At 39.8% G+C, this 19,236-nt stretch overlaps 1 protein-coding gene across 13 annotated transcripts in view; it reads left to right on the top strand.

Annotated features, from left to right (window-relative positions):
• The first annotated feature begins 4,404 nt into the window (after nucleotides 1-4,404).
• Nucleotides 4,405-19,236, top strand: part of LOC111331366 (uncharacterized) — a 55,027-nt gene continuing 40,195 nt past the window's right edge. For 9 of the 13 annotated variants that reach the window (XR_015995567.1, XR_015995568.1, XR_015995569.1 and 6 more), the window contains exons 1-5: nucleotides 4,405-4,544; nucleotides 15,792-15,894; nucleotides 16,741-16,976; nucleotides 17,387-17,669; nucleotides 18,099-18,182. Coding sequence is in view for 7 of the 13 variants with exons in the window: in XM_088745796.1 (XP_088601922.1) it covers nucleotides 17,568-17,669; nucleotides 18,099-18,182 (186 nt within the window). In the remaining 6 variants the exon portion in view is untranslated. Of the gene's footprint in view, nucleotides 4,545-5,585; nucleotides 14,038-15,791; nucleotides 15,895-16,740; nucleotides 16,977-17,386; nucleotides 17,670-18,098; nucleotides 18,183-19,236 lie in introns of those variants that run through there. The other 4 variants (XR_015995582.1, XR_015995585.1, XR_015995580.1 and 1 more) reach the window with 3 other exon arrangements.

Below are 19,236 nucleotides of genomic sequence, written 5' to 3'. Positions count from 1 at the left end.
GTAGATATGACAAGGCCCAAGAGTATCAAGAAAAAGCACTCGCCATCAGAAAAGAAATCGGCGAAAAAGAAGGAGAGGCTAGAAGCTACGGAAACCTAGGAACATTGTTCCGAACTCTTGGTAGATATGACAAGGCCCAAGAGTATCAAGAAAAAGCACTTGCTATCAGAAAAGAAATCGGCGAAAAACAAGGAGAGGCTGCAAGCTACGGAAACCTAGGAACATTGTTCCAATCTCTTTGTAGATATGACAAGGCCCAAGAGTATGAAGAAAAAGCACTCGCTATCAGAATAGAAATAGGCGACAAGAAAGGAGAAGCAGCAAGCTACGGAAACCTTGGAACATTGTTCCATGCTCTTGGTAGATATGACAAGGCCCAAGAGTATCAAGAAAAAGCACTCGCTATTAGTATAGAAATCTGTGACAAAGGAGGAGAAGCAGCAAGGTACGCAAACCTAGGAACATTGTTCGGATCGCTTGGTGAGCATGATAAGGCTTTTAGATATTTCGACGCAGCGCTTTTGATCGCAAAGAGTATTCCCTGCAGAGCAACTGAGGTTAGTATTTATGGAAACCTGGCGGCTTTGTTTTTATCGAGTGGTAAGTTTTCAAAGGGTGACGATTATCTAAAGAAAGCACGCGCAATAAGAATGAAAATCGGTGACAGAGCAGGAGAAGGAGCAGATTACAGAAACCTTGGCCTTATTTCTTTGCAGCGTGGTGAATATATTAAAGCTGAAGAATATCACAAGAAAGCTCTCGCCATTCACTTGAAAATGGGCCACAGAGATGAGGAAGCAGCAGAATACTTTAATTTAGGAGTATGTTTTAATTCACTCGGTAATTATGACCTAGCTGAAGAATACCTTAAGAAGGGTCTCCTTTTAAGTAAGGATATTGGACGCAATCCTATTGAGTTGAAATGCCTTTGTAATCTAGCAGTGTTGAGGCTATCACAATTTGACCGTAAAGGGGCCTTTTCGTACCTTTATCGCTGCACTGAAAAGTTCGATACTTTGCGGGGTTTTATTAAAGACAGCGATCAGTTTAAAATATCTCTCTTAGAGGAGCACGGCGCCTCTATCTACCAGTTGCTTAGTTGGTTGCTTTCCTCCATCGGGAGTTCAGAAGATGCTCTTTACGTCGAAGAGCTGAAACGGGCAAGAGGTCTAGCCGACTTAATGGCAGCTCAGTTCTGTATTGAAGAGCAGATTTCAGGCAATCCACAATCTTGGTGTGGCATTCAGAACATTATCATGAAGGAGAGTGACTCTACATGCCTTTACATCTCAGTTGGTAAAGCAGATGTACGATTTTGGATTCTCAAAGCAAAAGGAGCTATTCATTTTATAAAAAAGGAAGCAAGCCCGAACAAAAATGAATTGACCGGATTAATCCCTGACTTAGACAAGTTTTTAAAGGAAAGCTTCTGTAACCCTGCAAAAGACATCACTAAAACGAATCTCCACCTGTGTCACAACATAATCATCGCCTCTGTGGCCGATTTACTGAGGGAGCCAGAGATCATAATAGTCCCTGATTCTTGCATGTACCAAGTGCCATTTGCAGCCTTAACCGATAAAGAGGGCAAATATTTTTCGGACACATTCAAGATCCGCATCGTTCCCTCCATGACTACTCTGAAGCTCATTCAGGACAGTCCTCCAGAGTACCACAGTAAGAGTGGTGCGCTGATAGTCGGTGACCCTGAGGTTAGAGAGGTATTGTACAAAGGTAGATGCACAATAGTAGAACCATTGCCACGTGCAAGAAAGGAAGCCGAGACGATTGGAAGTCGTCTTGGCGTAAAGCCCTTGATTGGAGACCGCGCTACAAAACAGGCTGTACTCCAAGCGATAAATTCAGTGAGCCTGATACATTTTGCTGCCCATGGTAGTCCCGATAGAGGAGAGATTGTTCTCTGTCCTAAGGACCCCATTGACTGTCCTCCACGAGAGAAAGACTACCTTTTGACGATGAAGGACATTTCAGAAGTTCAGGTGAGAGCGAAACTGGTTGTTCTCAGCTGTTGTCACAGTGCGCGTGGACAGGTCAAAGCAGAGGGAGTTGTTGGTATCGCCCGAGCGTTCCTAGGATCCGGTGCTCGCTCGGTGTTGGCGGCACGATGGGCACTGGAGGATGAAGCAACAGAAGAGTTCATGAATTGTTTCTACGATCATTTGTTCCGCGGTAAAAGTGCCAGTGAATCTCTTCACGAGGCTAGGAAGTGGATGAGAGGTAACGGCTTTGACAAAGTATCTCAGTGGGCTTCATTTATGCTCATTGGCGACAACGTGACATTTGATTTTGAAAATTGGCCAAAGTCAACTACACCTTGATATGCACGAGTAAAGTGGATCCTATTGATTAGACTTAAAAATGTTTATTGTTTCCCTGTGGGGGAAGGAAATTACATATCAGGGACGAAAATGATACATACAGCGAAACACTCTGAAAAATGTTTATCTAACTGCTACGTGTAATGACCTGGAGCGGGAACCTAATCAATGTACTCTTTATGGAAGTTTAGCAGTTATCAAATCGTAAAAGCCCTCTATTTCAAAAGTGTTGAATTAAGTAGTCGATCGAATATTGAGAACATATAATTTATATTTTAGAAAGCGTCATTGGTTAATTAAGTTGATCGAATTTTTAAGTTCTTTTTCTTCGAAAGTAATTATTTAGTCAGACTAATCAAATAGTCGGAAATGTGTTTATCACAGTAACTTTTTTAAGGCGCAGAGCGTTCTTCATGGTTTCTGTTTGGACCTGCTCCGAGAAGGCAACATTTTTTGACTTGAGATTTATTCCCCAAATAATTTCGTTTTGTATCTATAAGCGATAAAGCTTTTCTTTTTTTAGCAGTGGTCGTAAAAAAGGAAACAATCATTAGAGGACTTCACCAGTCAAAACGATAGTAGTGCATAAGTTTTTTCCTCGGGAAATGCATAAGTAAGTCGAGCAGACTGCTCATGAGATCTACGACATATAATAAAAGCACTTAATGTTACACCAGTTGGTCTTATTTCACGCATTCAGCATTTCGATTCTTTTAACAAGTTCGTCATTAATTATTTGTAAGTTTGACAAGAAGGCACCTTGGAATGAAAATTTTGACAAATAAAAGATAAATTAATAAAAGCGAGGGTGAAAAATAACTCTTTGGGTGTTAAAGTTATTCACTGGTAACAGATGTAATAGTTATTTGTTTTAACCGTCACCTGACCGTTCGTTATGCGATATTGATTTCAACTGTACAAACCTAGTCATGGCCATGGTGTAGGGAATGTTATCAACTACATCATTATTAATGATATTTAAAACTCCATGGAAAACAGGATACCTTGCTCAAGGCTCTGGGGAGTTGAAAGGACAGTTTGGGGGGTTTATTTCCCAAACATGTAGTGAGGTCGGTCGTTTTTACGTCCAACTGTAATAATGAAAAGAGGACTATTGGTTGAAGTTACCTGCTGATCAAATCTTTAAAATCGAACCTATCGGCGCACAAAGAATGAGGAAACACAGCTTCGACATAATTCTGGAAAGAACAAAAGAAGAATATTTTAATGTTTTTAGCATCTAATTACAACACGTAAATAGAAGCCTCTGATGGCAACGATGTAGAACGATGATGACAATGATGCAGTCACTCGAAGTCTGCTGCTTTCCACTCGCCCAAAGGCTTGCTCATTCACTCCTATTCAAGAATAACGACGATAACTTTTGGGAAGACGTTCGGCCTAAAAGTTGTTAGGACCTCACAACATTTTCCCAAAACCCCAATGTTACTTCCAGAAAGATCTGCGTGAAGTTGAAGTTGAAGTTCGTTTATTTGTTTAAGCAGGTTGATTAATTGGCAGCTGTAATCGCTGATGTGGACTTGCTGTCCTAACCCACCCATCCCATCCCAGGGGAGGACATCCATCACACAGTAATCTCGTGTGTGGGAAATTAACGTCTCCTGCCCCAACCCTGCAGGAGACGGCAGCTCCATTTATTCGTCCCTATCCGAGAAGACTAGAATATCTAACCATTTCTTGATGTTATAGAAAGGTAGCAAATTCTTCTCAATTATTTTAAGACCTTGAGTGTTGGTCCGGCCGGGGCTCGAACCCTCGACCTCCCGCACTACAATTCAGCGCTCTATCCATTGAGCTAACCGGAAGGCAGTTAGCTCAATGAGCTAACCGGGAGGCGGTTACCTTGCGTGTTGACGCGCGCAAGTTTGCTTGTGACGTTGCGAGTCTTGCCGGAAATACTGGGAACTAGTGGAAATGATGCCAATATGGCGGTGTCACAGGGTTTTCGATATCCCTCCGTTGTGGAAGCACTTACGTAGACGACGGAACTTTAAATATGAGAGGAAACAATGAACCAATCTACTCGTTTTGACCTTAAACTGGGACTGAAAACTGGGCCTCAAGCATCACTTGCCCTTTAGAACAAGTTAATAGTCGTGTGGTAGTTTTTGGATGGAAAAATGATAACAGCTTCTGCAGAATGCGAATGGAGACAGGATGGAGAGCATTAGGACATTCAGCCAGGTAAAAATTAAACCTCAAAAACTGCTATACAAACTCTTTTCATTCAAGAAACGTCTTTCCCCAATTATTTTTACTTTCAAGGTGCCCTCGTGGCCCGGCCAGAATACTGTGATATTAATATTTTCTGACTGATCTGCGGGAAATTCAAATCCAGTAATAAACACTTTGAGCACGTGCGCTTGATTTGCGACGAAAAACACTCTTGGAGCTGTGTTTGCAGGCGGTAAACATGTATAATTGAAGTCGCATTTAAAAAGTTTTCTTAGGCAAGAGAGAAGGTATTTGAAAAGTCTGGAAGAAGTTGGCAAGAATACGGTTACATTTGCAGTTGTTGTTGGTGTTGATGTTGCATTCACCGTGAAAATAGGTGTAAATGTGCGCACAAGTGCATCCAATTTTCTCATAAAAGAGCGAAAAAAGAAAATCTTAATCAGAATATTAAGGCGAATGTAATTACCTGGCCCGGGACACAACCTAACCTTCATCACTTATGGGACCGTTCATTGTAAAGAGAAAAAAAAAAGATCTAGGAATTTAAAGAAGTCTTTAAGTCTGTAAGAGAATACAAGTTAAAACCTCTTGCTTGAAAAATTTCAAAAGTGAGACTTGTGTGTTTTGCTGTTGCTAAGTACTGAATTGGTGTCAAGTATTTGAAAGCCTGTTGAAACTTGAGCCACCTTATTTTGCAATAACTTTTGGGTGGTGTAAATAAGATACACCATGATATGTTACTATTTTATTCCGTGTAATAAGAACCTTTTGTTTTTGTGACTCACAGCATGTACAGCCCCTTTTTCAATTAGTGCACTCTCACTAGCCTAATACTTGGCTAGGAATATGCTTTTTCCATTTTCTTTTCACTGTGTTTATGTAAGAAGGATGCAAATGTATCTAATTTACCAGTCTCAACCAATCAAATGCTGGCAAAACTATTATAACTTGTAACTAGGTCAGTCATGGTTTACTGCACTTTCTTTAAGTTCTCAGTAGGTCCTTTTGTATTTTCCTTTATACTGGACTTAACCTTTTGGATTATTTTAGTTGCTTAGGGTTTGGTTTATTTAGTGGGACATGGAGGGTTCAAAATAATGCAATGCTGCAAACGGAAGAGAACAAACACCGCATCACTGCAAGAAATATTATCAACACACCGACACTGCAATAGAAAAAAAGTCTCAGGACTTACCTGGTCTGGTTTTACTCATCTTTACTGTGTGCTGGTCTTTGGCTGGCCGATAGTGCATGTGATAGAGGTTCAGAGGTTGATTATAATATAAACAAACCTGGCTTGGGATCAATCAGCTAATTCTTATTATAACATAACCAAAGTAAAGCACGCACTCTGATTGGTCAATTTAGCGTCCCCCATTTGCCTATGGGTGTACGCTGCTGATGTGAGCAAATGCAAAGACTATTTTTCCACACGCGCTTGTTTTTTCTGGCCACGTAAGATTTGTTAAATAAAAGGGAACTCTTTAGCTATAATGTATCAATGTTATGTTATAAAACAAATGGTAAACACCACAGGGTACACTATTGAGTGCACTATGGATGCACTTGGGAGGTTTGCTAAGCACTCAAGAAGCTAGAGTCGCTCTCGGCTATCACCTCGAGCAACTCTTACGCTTCTTTCATGCTTAGCAACCTCCGGCGTGCATCCATAACTCAATAGTGTATGCTGTGGTGTTTACCATTTGTTAGTTCAAGACTCACTCGGATGTTACATGTATTGCTATTTTGTTGTACAATCAGCTACAGGTTATTAAACTGCATTAATTATTTCATTGAACACCTTCAGTTTGAAATTACAAACATGTTACACTGTAAGGTTCGAGATCACTGCAACACTGCAGTGCTGGTTCTTCTTCACTGCAATACCACACTAATAAAAGATTTCAGTTTGCACATCCATCTCTTTTTGCCTGCTTTTTTTTTTTTTATTTGTCATGGATAGGTTTGTTATGTTGTCCTCTACTTGCTTAGAATGGCTACTTAAAGAGGCAACTCTCAAATAAAACTAAGAATTACCTTTCAAGTCAAATTTATTGCATGTTTATCTTCCAAAATTGGTGGTAGCACTTTGAGTTCAAAATATTTCCACAACTTATTGCATATTATATTTCTTCTTTGGACTGGTTGGACAAAATATTAAGCATGAACATCACACAAACCATTTGTTGGTCAACCTATATCAAGAAATCAACCTGTATTAAGGATGGCACCTGCTATTGCCCCCAAACACTCGAGCTGTGCATCACATCATGGTAATGCTTGCTCTTGCATGAAAGGAAAAACTCTTCTCCCTGTGATAACAATGCAAGTGACCAGCTGTGGTGGAAGGGATGTCTACCCCTATAATTTAGGGGTCAAATTGGTTTAATCTTGCTGCCTTTGGTTTAATTAAAAAACCAAATTTTTTAGAGAATTAGTCCCCATGAACAACAAGAAGAAAATGAGAAATATTTTACCCATTTATTCCTTAGTGGTTTGCTTGCTTATGTGGAAAGAAAACACAAAAGACAGCAAAAAAGAAAACAGTGCACAGTAATTTTTTTTGAAGTCATATTTTCTCAAAAACAAATTCTGATGAAAGAAGACCATTTAAATAACTTCATAGATGCTTATAAAGTTTACTCAGAAGTCAAGTTAAAATGCAAACACAAAATCACTGAATTTTTACACATTTATCCATGTGGATAGGAAGCAAGACGGGTGAATAATTTCTTCAAAATGATCAATCTTGTCGCTATTTTGCTTCTGAGGATGGTAAGCAGTTGCTCTCTTGCTTATATGTAGAAATTTTCTAGTTTTATGCAGAAAAATGCCTGAAGGATGTGGAGGATGTGGAAGTAGGTGAATTATGCGGATCCGCACCGCCACATCCTGTCAGATGCCCTGTTTCTTTTTTGTTTGAATTTTCATCGAACTTTTGTGGAAACTTCAGTGTCATTTTGCTAGAACAAAGAGCATTATTTCTTCAGTTTTCTTATGGAATGAAAGTTCATGATGAAAAGGTTGAGGAAGACAAAACAATTCTACACACTTCATGCTTGATCCACCTGTCATGTAATGAACACAAAACAAGAGATCATAATATCTTGTCACAAAAAGGTTTCAAACGCTTGCATGAACTGTGTCCATTTTGTTTTGATTCGAGCTAGGATGCGTTTTGACAGCATAAAATTGGGGATTACAGAAAGAGGCAGAGCCACCCCTGTAGAAAAAGAAATCTAAATCAAACTTGTCTAAATGAGTTTTCCCATAATCAACACTAGCTATAAAAATGCATGTTATTACCCCACCTCAGTTTTCATGTGGTCAGGCATAGTAATGTTTGTCTTGCTATTCTTGTTAAAATTTAGAGTTAAGAGATTTGCATTGTTTTACAGAGATTAGTATGGTTTCATTCCTAGTTTTTAAGCAAGGCGTTTGGGAATATGGCATCTACAGTTTTCTTTCAGATTTGATTTTAGTTAACTTCTCAGTTGCAACCTTTGAAGTCTTGGTGTCACAGGGTTGAGCTGTAGCGACTGATTATTATGATTTTGGTAATGTATGGGTAAACACACATATTTTTTTCCCCACAAACTGTATTGTAATGGAAAGCATCTACTTCTAAAGAATTAGAAAGACAGGTTTCTCAACTGAGGTTTGTCTTGCAGTGAGAGATTTATCTGGTGGCTTGGCTTTTGAACTCAATCCTACACTGTATCTGTTGCTTTTGAACTCAATCTGATCTACTGCTTAATTTATCCCTGCAGTAATTGCAGTTTTACAACATTCCATTTGTCCTTCTAAACAAATATTTGTATGTAACCTCTTCTTTTAAAAATTGCTTGGTTAAGATTATCCTTTCTTTTTCTGATGCACTGCATTCATTGGAATTGGATGACTGAGATGCAAACTTCAGAACAGGAATTGCCAATGTGTTTGTTTACATTCCTGGCATTGGTGAATCTCCATGGTGATGGTTGTCATAAATATTTCAGCTTGATGAAGGCCTTGGAGGGCACCCAGTGCATCTCCTTGTTCATTTTAAAATCATGAACATGAGTACATCTGAAAGTTAAGAGAAAGTGATCATAATGAGAAATGCAGTGAAACAGAGGGAATCACAAGGCTGTTAACATTGCAGTTTTAAATGTCATTTTTGGGAGAAACAAGCGTTCTCTCAAAATTTTGAGACTTGTTAATGTCCCCAGTGAATTGATCCGTGAAATCTTGGATGAATCCAAGCAATAGCTGCCTCGAAAATCCGCCGAAATGTTGTGCAAAGTTTGGTTTGGATCAAAGTTTGTCGAAAAGACAGGAATTTCATTGAATTTCATCAGGTGTTTGCATTACTTTTGCACAATTCTGTATGATGGGCCAAACTTACACCACTTTTGCTTAAACTGACACTAATCATGTGCATCATTTTATCTGTTCACAATATATTTTGTGGTAGCTGGAAGCGACAGTTTTTACAGTAACACTTAAAAAAAACTTGAAAGGTAGAAAGTTTTGAATGTAAGGAACAATTTCATCCATATAATTATAGTTTGTGGAAAAATCACACAATTTTAAACATCATCTACTCAAAGTTTCTGGGGTCTATATCTTTTATTCCCTCCAATGTTTTTTTTTTTTTTTCAAATTGTCCAATCTATAAGGGATGATTTGTACACCAAAATTGTCCCATAAAAAATGTGGGTCACTTTGCTCATTCACCTGATTTCATGATTATTATGTGCAATGAGGGATGTTAATCACTGCTGATTGACAGTTTGTCTTCTCATGCTTCTTTCCTCATTGGACCTAAAATAGCTCTCTGATAGCCAATTATCTTACTCCAAAAGAAATTGCGTCTTTCCATCAAGGCTTTTAGTTTTGTTCTACATTAAGAAATTTCTAGGTTGAATGAACATCTTGCATCTTTTAGGCTCACTCACTGATTGACTGATTAACTGTTTGACAGACTGATCAGGACTGTGCCTTAACAGTGCCCAGTGCCCAGTGGCCCCTGGCACCTTTACTTTTGCACTTGGATGACTCAGGAATCTTAGTTTTTCATAAAAGCATATGCTGGGCACCCTGGATTTCACAGCTTCAGAGCACTAGGCTCCCTTCAATTTTTCTCAGAGCACAGCCTCAGAAGAAAAATTAGTTCCTAAAGTTGAGGTTTTGAAGCTTGGTCAAAGTGTACAAAGTGACGCTCACTGATTTTTCTTTTTTCGGGGGACATTTGAACATGCAAATTTAAACAAGCCAGTCTTGGAAAGTTCAAATGCCTGAGGGGTTGCCTGGTGGGGGTGCTGAAGCTTTAAATTGATTGTCACATGTAGCAACTTGCTCATCAACTTGTGGCTTTAATGACCAACTTGCTGAATGATACACACTCTAACATTCTGGCTACAGACATCCTGACCAGTAGATGTACTGAATGACTGATTCTCTAACCTACCGATAGACTTGCCAATTTGTTCCCTTTTTCACTGACTGGTGAACTGACTAATCGACCAACCAGAAAAAATAGCTCATAAACTAATTGAATAACCCATGGAATGAATCATACATGACTCACTGACTGATTAACTCTTTGGCTAACTGAATTAGTAACTAATTGATTGCTTCATTGACTGCATTGCAGTCTCTAAATTTAGTGACAGTATAACTTGCTGATGAAATTACTTATTAATTACTACGGTTTAGTAATTAGTTTTTTAGATTTTAGAATTTATATTATTAATTAATAATCGTTGATCGTCTCCCCAATAATAATCGTAATAATAATCGTAATAATAATAGTAATAATCGTCTCCCCAATTAGCTTGTGCTTGTACAGCTAAATACATCTGACACTTAAAATAAAGTTTTTATTGTTATTATTATTATTATTATTATTATTATTATTATTATTATTATTATTATTATTATTATTATTATTATAATGCGTTCTTCATTTGTCTGGGGCCAAGATGATGAAGGAAGATCAATAATTTTTAACGTGTCGATTATTGAGAACGCCTACGATGAAATATCCAAATGGCGTAAGAATACATTTTTAGTCCCTTTCGGAAAAACGGGAAAAGAATTCATCGATACATTGAAAGAACTAATTAACAAATGGAACAATGACTCAGAAATAGAATTCATTGCTCATAAAATTGCTATTGTTCTCCTTGCGCGTTGCCTACAAAAGCCCGATCCTAAATCGAAATAAAAAGATCATCAGGATTGTTTGGCAAAGCGTCTTACTTTATGGAAGAAAGGCGAGGTTGACTCTATTCTCCGTGAAGGACGCATGATACAGAGACGTCTTGGAAACCCTCGTAGGGCGACAGACCCTCCAAATAGGTCAAAGATTTTTTGCAAATCTTGTGATGACGAGACAAGTCAACTCGGCGTTACGATATCTAAGTGATGATCAAGGTGGAGGGATCTTACCCCTTTCTGATGACGTCATGGAGTAGTTAAAGGAAAAAACACCCTGACCCACAGGGTGTCCAATTAGGGTCTCTCCTGTTTGGCCCTATTGAGGACGTTCTCGACAGTATGTACTATGAGATCAATGGAAACATGGTCAGGGACGCCGCTCTAAGAACTAGGGGCTCGGGCAGGCCGCTCTCTGGTATCGATGCAAACGGCATCAGAAGAATTCTTACTTGTAAATCCTTTAAAGGCCCATATCCATCCGAGATCCTTTGCAGTCGTTTGCTTTTGTTTTAAAGTCGCGCTATTGTTAAATGGCGAACTCTGATAGTCATTCACAAACACTATTAAAAGGAAAAACAAAGATTTGGTGAAGAACACAGTGAACAAATTTGCAGCTAAATATTTGAGACTGAAAAATCATAAATCGAGTTTGTGTATAAAACTTGTACAAAGCTTACCTGATGTTGAAGGAAATTGTTCGGCTTCAACACTAAATAAAAAATAAACAAACAACCAATATTGGCCAAAACTGATTTACTTTACGCATTTCAATCATAGAATAATGACTTGTACTAATGAGATCGCGTACGTACATATCTCAGGATCTCAAGGAAAAATCAGTCAAATAATTATTCTCACCTCGAAAAAATCTCCCCTGAGTTTCTAGTTCCATCGAAGGAACAATGCAATAACATTTCTGCAAAAGCACTGTCTGTAGTGTTACCGAAACCCATGGTTGTTTTCCTTGCCCTCCTTAAATCATACACAGGCTCTCGAAGTCGAATAACCTTTCCCGAGCCGGGCAGACTCGGCCTTCCTCTAGACCGCTTCTTCGGCGGCATCAACTTTTCAAATGACGTTTTTGACCGTCATACATGTAAGCATTAAAAAGTATTTACTGATATGGATACTACGATAGTTTGTTGTTCGCACATGATTCAAGATGGAACTTTGAAAGCCCTAATTAGTAAGATGGAAGAAGATATCAAAGCGATTCCGCAACTACGAGGAAAATAGCGTATTTTTCATATGTGAAAAATGATCCGGGCGCGCAAGGCATCTCGGTTGGAAATGGGCCTTTAAGAGAACAAGAACAGAACTATGTGAAGCTATAGCCAGCATGACCAAACGCCTATGCACGGAATATGTTGACCCTCGGGGTCTCGATGCAATTTTAGCGAATCGGCTTATTCCCCTTGACAAAGGAGAAGGAGCGGTGCGACCGATTGGAGTGGGCGAAGTGCTAAGGAGGACCATGGGAAAATGTGTCACGAATGTCACCAAACCGGATGTTATAGATGCGAGTGGTTCTTTACAAGTGTGCGCCGGTCATAGGAGTGGGAGCGAGGCGGCCATTCACGCAATGCTGGAACTTTTTGAACATGACAACAGCGACGCCGTTCTGCTTATAGACGCGTCGAACGCCTTCAACTCCTTGAATAGAGCCGCCGCCCTGCATAATATTGGAGTGTTATGCCCATCAATAGCGACATACGCAATAAATACTTACAGGGAGCCCGCACGCCTCTTCATCGTGGGCGGACAGGAACTGAGATCATCCGAAGGCGCTACACACGGCGACCCGCTTGCCATGAGCCTATACGCCATCAGCCTCCAGCCACTCATAACGCGACTACAAGTCAAGAGCGCAGCTAGCCAATGTTGGTATGCGGATGACGCAATTGGGTGCGGTTCCCTAGGGGATGTGAAAACATGGTGGGACGAGCTCATGGTCAGCGGGCCTCCACTGGGATATATTCCAAACCCCCAAAAATGCTGGCTCATTTTGAAACCTGAAAAAGAGCGACCTGCTAAGGAGATCTTTAGCGAGACAACTATTAACATCACAACTGAGGGTCGCAAGCATTTAGGAGCGGCTCTTGGTTCTAGAGCTGTATTTGAAGAATATGTTGACGAAAAATTTGAGGAATGGGTTGTACAAGTAACCAGACTGGCGGAATTCGCTACAACACAACCTCAATCTAGTTATGCAGCCTTTGTGTTTGGACTAAGGCACCGTGGGACATCTCTTTTAAGAACTCTGCCAGGCTTAGCCCCTTTTCTCGAACCGCTAGAGCGTGCCATAGCGGATTTGCTTGTGCCGGCTATCACCGAGCATGCTACCACACTGAAAGAACGGGATCTTTTAGAACTCCCTGTTCACTTAGGCGGGCTTGGGCTAATCAATCCAGCCAGAACCGCATCACAAGAGTATGAGGCGTCTGTTGAGATCACAGGCCCTCCTGTGTGGAAAATTATCAAGCAAGCCCAAGAGCCACCGGATGAGATGGAAATTAAGACCCTGCAAGCGAATGCACAAAGAGAAAAAGATGAATTGTTAAAGAGGCAGAGTGAGCAAGTGAGGGAATCCTTGTTCAGCAAAACTGAACGCGCGGTAGAGCTAGCTGCGGAGAAAGGAACCTCGAATTGGTTGACAGTGATCCCGATAAAGGAGATGAATTTTAATGTGAACAAAAGAGAATCCAGAGACGCAATTAAACTAAGGTATGACTGGGAGATCGCTGACCTACCTGGCATTTGCACATGTGGGGACTTTTTTACCGTTGATCATGCTATGGTCTGCCGGCATGGGGGGCTGATCATTCGAAGGCACAATGAGATTAGGGATCTAGAAGCGGAAATGTTGCGCATGGTTTGCACTGACGTAGAGACAGAGCCAGTTCTTCAGGAAATTACATCGGAAAGTGCGCAAGCCAGAATTTAAGTAGTCAATTTTTTATTATGTAGCTTAGTTTACTGAATTTTTCTTTTTTTTAGAGAACTGCTTTTTGTGAAATATTTTTAAGGAAAAATTTATTGTTATTATTAAGGACGTCGATCATGTATCGTCAATTTATTTGCTGTTCTGCTGAATGAAGTTGAAGCAAAATAATGCAGACATAAGATGAATTCTGCTACTCTGTAGAACAGTTGTTAATACCAAAGAGATTCAAGACTTCTCTCAGCTAGAGACTTTTTAAACTTGTTTTAATATTTGTACCTTAATTTGTCTTAATTTTGTTTGTTATCCTGTATTTTTACTGATTTTGTGAAATTATTATTATTATTATTATTATTATTATTATTACAGATGGCTGAGTGGCTGATGACTTCCTTATCAATATCTAGCCATATAACTTTTCCACTGATTAACATACTTTACGATTGGATCTTTTGACTGTCCACAGACAGACTAAAAACTGCCCATCTGCATTGTACCATCCAACAGACTAGCTGTCAAACATGTGGCTCAAGGGGATTGACTGACTGACTAACTAATCTACATGTATCAACGACATGTATCAACTGATTAACAATTAATAGACATTATTTCTACTGACTGAGTAAACATTAAATGAACTGAAAGATGGTTGCAGTAACATCAATTCAATGATAAGGACCTAAACACCAGTAACGTTTGTGTGAGATTGTGTGACCAGTGGCGGATCCAGGGGGAGGTTCCGGGGGGTCCGGACCCCCCCTATCAGACCTGACGCTTACAACTCTGAGACTGAAATTCTTACATCCGCAGGATCGTATATCACTTTTTAACTGGGTGATTTTTTAAATTATTGAATCCAAGTAAACGGTAAGCGGCCAAGGAATTATAACGTGCAACCGCGGCTGGTGGGAGGGGGTGTGGAGAGTGCGGGGGAGAAGTAATTTGCCTCGAATGAGTCCAACAGTACTTTCTGAACCAAAGGTTCGACCCCCCCCCCCTCCCTCAATCAAAAATTCCTGGATCCACCCCTGTGTGACTGAAGGACTAACTGACTGAATGACTGAATACAGTCTGGTAACTGACTGAATGACTGAATACAGTCTGGTAACTGACTGAATGCCTGAATACAGTCTGGTAACTGACTGAATGACTGAATACAGTCTGCTGACTGACTGAATGACTGAATACAGTCTGGTAACTGACTGAATGAATGTATACAGTCTGCTAACTGACTGAATGACTGAATACAGTTTGCTAACTGACTGAATGACTGAATACAGTCTGGTAACTGACTGAATGACCGAATACAGTCTGGTGACTGACTGAATGACCGAATACAGTCTGGTAACTGACTGAATGACCGAATACAGTCTGGTAACTGACTGAGAGACTGAATACAGTCTGGTAACTGACTGAATGACCGAATACAGTCTGGTAACTGACTGAGAGACCGAATACAGTCTGGTCACTGACTGAATGACCGAATACAGTCTGGTAACTGACTGAATGACCGAATACAGTCTGGTAACTGACTGAATGACCGAATACAGTCTGGTAACTGACTGAGAGACTGAATACAGTCTGGTAACTGACTGAATGACTGAATACAGTCTGGTAACTGACTGAGAGATTGCACAGATGCCAACATCTGAAAATCTGATATTTAGATTTTCTCAAAGGGATCTATAGTTGTCACTGATCAAATGCTTAACCTGATAAAGCATCTGCTTGAAAACTGAATTGACGAATCAGATGATGGGTACAATGTTCATTTATGTTATAAATATGGAAAGAATTGTACTTTTTAGAATTTACTGCTTTTTAAGGAATTCATTTAAAAAATGAACTCCTTTGTAAACGCGTCTCAGTCATTCAATTATGTTGCCAAACTTAGATTCACAGACATTCCTTTTTTAAGGTGAAACAAAGCAAAGGATGGATATTTGTTGGTAACAAAGCAACAGACTGGCTGACTTATGTAAACAAACATTTGTAGAGTGGGGTTGCAAAAAGGAAATGTCTATTTGCTCGCTTTTCTGTCAAATCATGTCATTATAAATCTAAACACAAGGAAAACATTGAAGAAAAAAATTTTTTTTGTTACCGGATAGGTGCCAGTAGTGGAGGGTGGGTTCAGCCCTAAGGATGGAATTTGAATTTATCCTAATTGATGATTGCTTTGTTGTGAAATCCAAGTAGTAGCTGATGAAGCAGGTAAAGAAGACTTTTGTTTTGAAATATGTTCTCAAGTTCACTTCAGATGTGTAGTGTACAATTTGATGGTGAACTGGAAGATTTTGCACCACCATCAGTAATTCAAAATGGTATCCATGCCTAATGGGGTTGTTAAGAACGTGGACAAAGGTGGATCTATACCCTAAATTTAGACTTCTAAATTGTTTCCAAATATTCCAACGTGTTGTAGCCAGCAGTAAAAATGTCTCTCATCTCACTTCTCATGGACATGTTTCTCTTTATTTAGGCACAAGCATAAGCGTTAATATCTACGCAAAAAGAGAATAATAAAAAGTGAGCACGAGGATGCTTGCTGTATAGACGGCAGATTTGGTGAAGATAAATTTCAGCTGTTGTAATCGTTACGGTGGCCAATTTACCATTTCAACTTTGTTGGTATATCCAAATTATTTAGTGAAGATATATTTGTTTTTAAAATGAAGTTAGTTCGGCATGAAAAGATTAGTCAAATGTTTGTTTCACGCTTGTTCTTATGCTAATGTGCGGCTGTTTTTAATAGATATGGATCAGTTTCCGTTCGCTCTAGAAAACATTTAAGCCCCTCGCCTGGCCCGTTAAATCACTAAACTTCGCACAGAGCATGCTTAATTGGTTACAGTGTAACCGAAATCAATTTCAATTAGTATCTTCCAGAAGCTGCAAAGCATCTTTACGAAGTTGCAAAGCATCTTTACGAAGCTGTTCAAATCAAATGCACACGTATCTCTGTTTTTATACTGAAACAACAGCGGAACAGCTTTATATCATAGAATTCAATGGCGTCCTCTGTGGGTGTCATTAATGGTTTCCTTGTTTCCTTCCCAGGAAAGACAGATGCTCTTTCAATCTCGTTTGAGGTTTGCCAGTGGAGCTTATTTCGTGAGCTGAGATAAGTAGTGATGTAGATAATATAGAAACATTACAAGTGCAAGAAAGGTAAGTTTTAACTTTTGCTTAAATGCTTCCACGAGGTTTTCACTCTAACAAATTGCGATGAAACTGGGCTAAGATTTAATAGGCGATGCGAGGAATAACACATTTTTAGAAAACTACTCCTTTAGGTTAAGTTAAAATTGATCAATGATTCTGTAATCCGTTACATCCACTGCACGGGGGATTAGCCTATGCAGCTTCACCAGAGCCCTGTTAGCCAGCATTACCTGTTTCCACCTCTCACGACGAGGACGTAGGGTTGGACTTTGAGAGGCAAAGTGGAGATGGATAGGTCACATCCTAAGGAAACCGGCTAACAACATCACCCGGCAGGCACTACGTTGGAACCCTCAGGGCAAGAGAAAGAGGGGTCGTCCCAGGAACTCCTGGAGAAGAGGTGTAGAGTCCCAAATGAGAAACTGGGGCCACACTTGGGCCACTTTAGGAAGATTTGCCCAGGACAGAACCCGATGGAGGACGGAAGTGGTTAATGGCCTATGCTCCAACCGGAGCTAAGGGAATATATATACTCCTTTAGGACATTGGAGTTTTCGTTAGTCTTCATCTATGATACAAAGGGGTCGGTTTCACCCACAAAATGTCTTCGTTAGTCTTCATCTGTGAAGGGAAAAACGGATTGTCTACCTACGCTGAACAGAAGTTTGACTTTGTACTGACTTTCAATTGCAAAGACTTGGTGCCCAATATAAGTGGTTAAAATGTTCCGGGCACTGGACTGTCTTTACGCACTGTCTTTACGTACTGATCAGGTGTTTGACTTCATACAAGTGATGGGAGACTCAATGCTGACCCTTTCATGGGTTAGTGTCCCCCACAAAGTCTCTTCCTTAGTCTTGATCTGTGATGCAAAGACTTGGTCCCCCAAAAATGGGAAAAACTATTTCGGACGCTGGACTGTCTTTATGCGCTGAGCGGACGTCTGACTTTTTACAAGAGATGGGAGACTAAATGCTGACCCTTTCATGGGTTGGTGTCCCCAACAAATCTCTTCCTTAGTCTTGATCTGTGATGCAAAGACTTGGTCCCCCCAAAAAGGATGAACTGTTTCGTACACCGGTCTGTCTTTATGCGCTGATCAGATGTTTGACTTTGTGTAAGAAGTGTATATTACCCAAAAAATCTCAAAAAAGATTCAATTATAACCCATTTAAGACAAGACTTCATATATTAAAACTTGTATGTAAACGGAAAAAATTTAGGAGAGTTTTGTACTTTTTATTTTAAAACAGGATTCGAGGAAGAGAGGGAATATCGATGTATATAAAACATCTTGGATTTCAATGGATTGTGATCTTCTCTATGAGGTGTCCAAGGTGAGTGGTTTGTTATCATTAAGAAACACACATTGAGGCAGAAGGACACAACATAGAAGCATAATTTTAGGTATTTTATGTCGCAAAGATGGGCTGTGTACAACGCGGGCTCAGCCAATCAGAATTTACTTTCTGGTTAGAGTGGACTGTGAGGACGATCTCATTCACTTGAGCGCTCTTCTAGCGTCGCGAGTTCAGTTTACGGTCCATGTGCAGCTCTTCAATCTAAAAAGGACGCGACAGAGGGGCACACGCAGCCACACGAACACACAGAAAAAATCCTGGAATTACAACTTTTCCTTAAGTTTATATTTTCGAGTCAGACCAAGAAACTCCCAATACTTTGAAAAACGCGAACTTTTTCCTCATTACTGTTTTCCTGTAAGTTTTTGTAGCAACAACTCACGTCAACCCAACCGGCCCTGCACACGTCAGCTTTCACTATGGTTTTCTATGGGATTGCGCAAGCGGGGCCGGACGGGTCATATGATAATGGAATGTTACTTAAGGTGATTCCTCAGGAAAAAAGTTAGGGAACAATTTTTTTTCTTTCCTGTAAATGTTCCCTACCAATATCTGTTTCAAATATGCAACTGAAAAGATAGGTCACCGTGCTTGTTTAAGAGATACGACAAGCCAAACTTACCTGATGTAAGCCTGTATTGGCACTTATCACGCGCGTCATTTTAACGGTTCACGGTATATTTTGAGGTAGCTGGAAGCAAGGGTTTTTGAAGTAAAGTTTGAAAGAAAATTAATCAGCAGAAAGCTTTCAGCGTATAGAAAAATTTTGATATATAATTTGTGGAAAAATCACGCAATTTTGAACTACATGGACTCAAAACGTTCCTCCAGTCGAGAATTAGCACCACGTTTACCTGAACGGATAGAGTGACCACTTGACCACGATTTTCCTCCGTGGCTTACAGAAGAGTTAAAGCTCCAAAGAGAAAAAGAGGGAAAAAAATAGAGAAAAGTTCTAAATCGACACAGAGTGATACAGCCCTTACCGATGATAAACATGATTACAATGAGGAAATTGTGATTTAAACAC

The sequence above is a fragment of the Stylophora pistillata genome, chromosome 1 (genome assembly GCF_964205215.1).
Source record: "Stylophora pistillata chromosome 1, jaStyPist1.2, whole genome shotgun sequence".
In the NCBI taxonomy this organism is placed as follows: domain Eukaryota; kingdom Metazoa; phylum Cnidaria; class Anthozoa; order Scleractinia; family Pocilloporidae; genus Stylophora; species Stylophora pistillata.
This window is presented reverse-complemented; position numbering and strand designations above follow the sequence as displayed.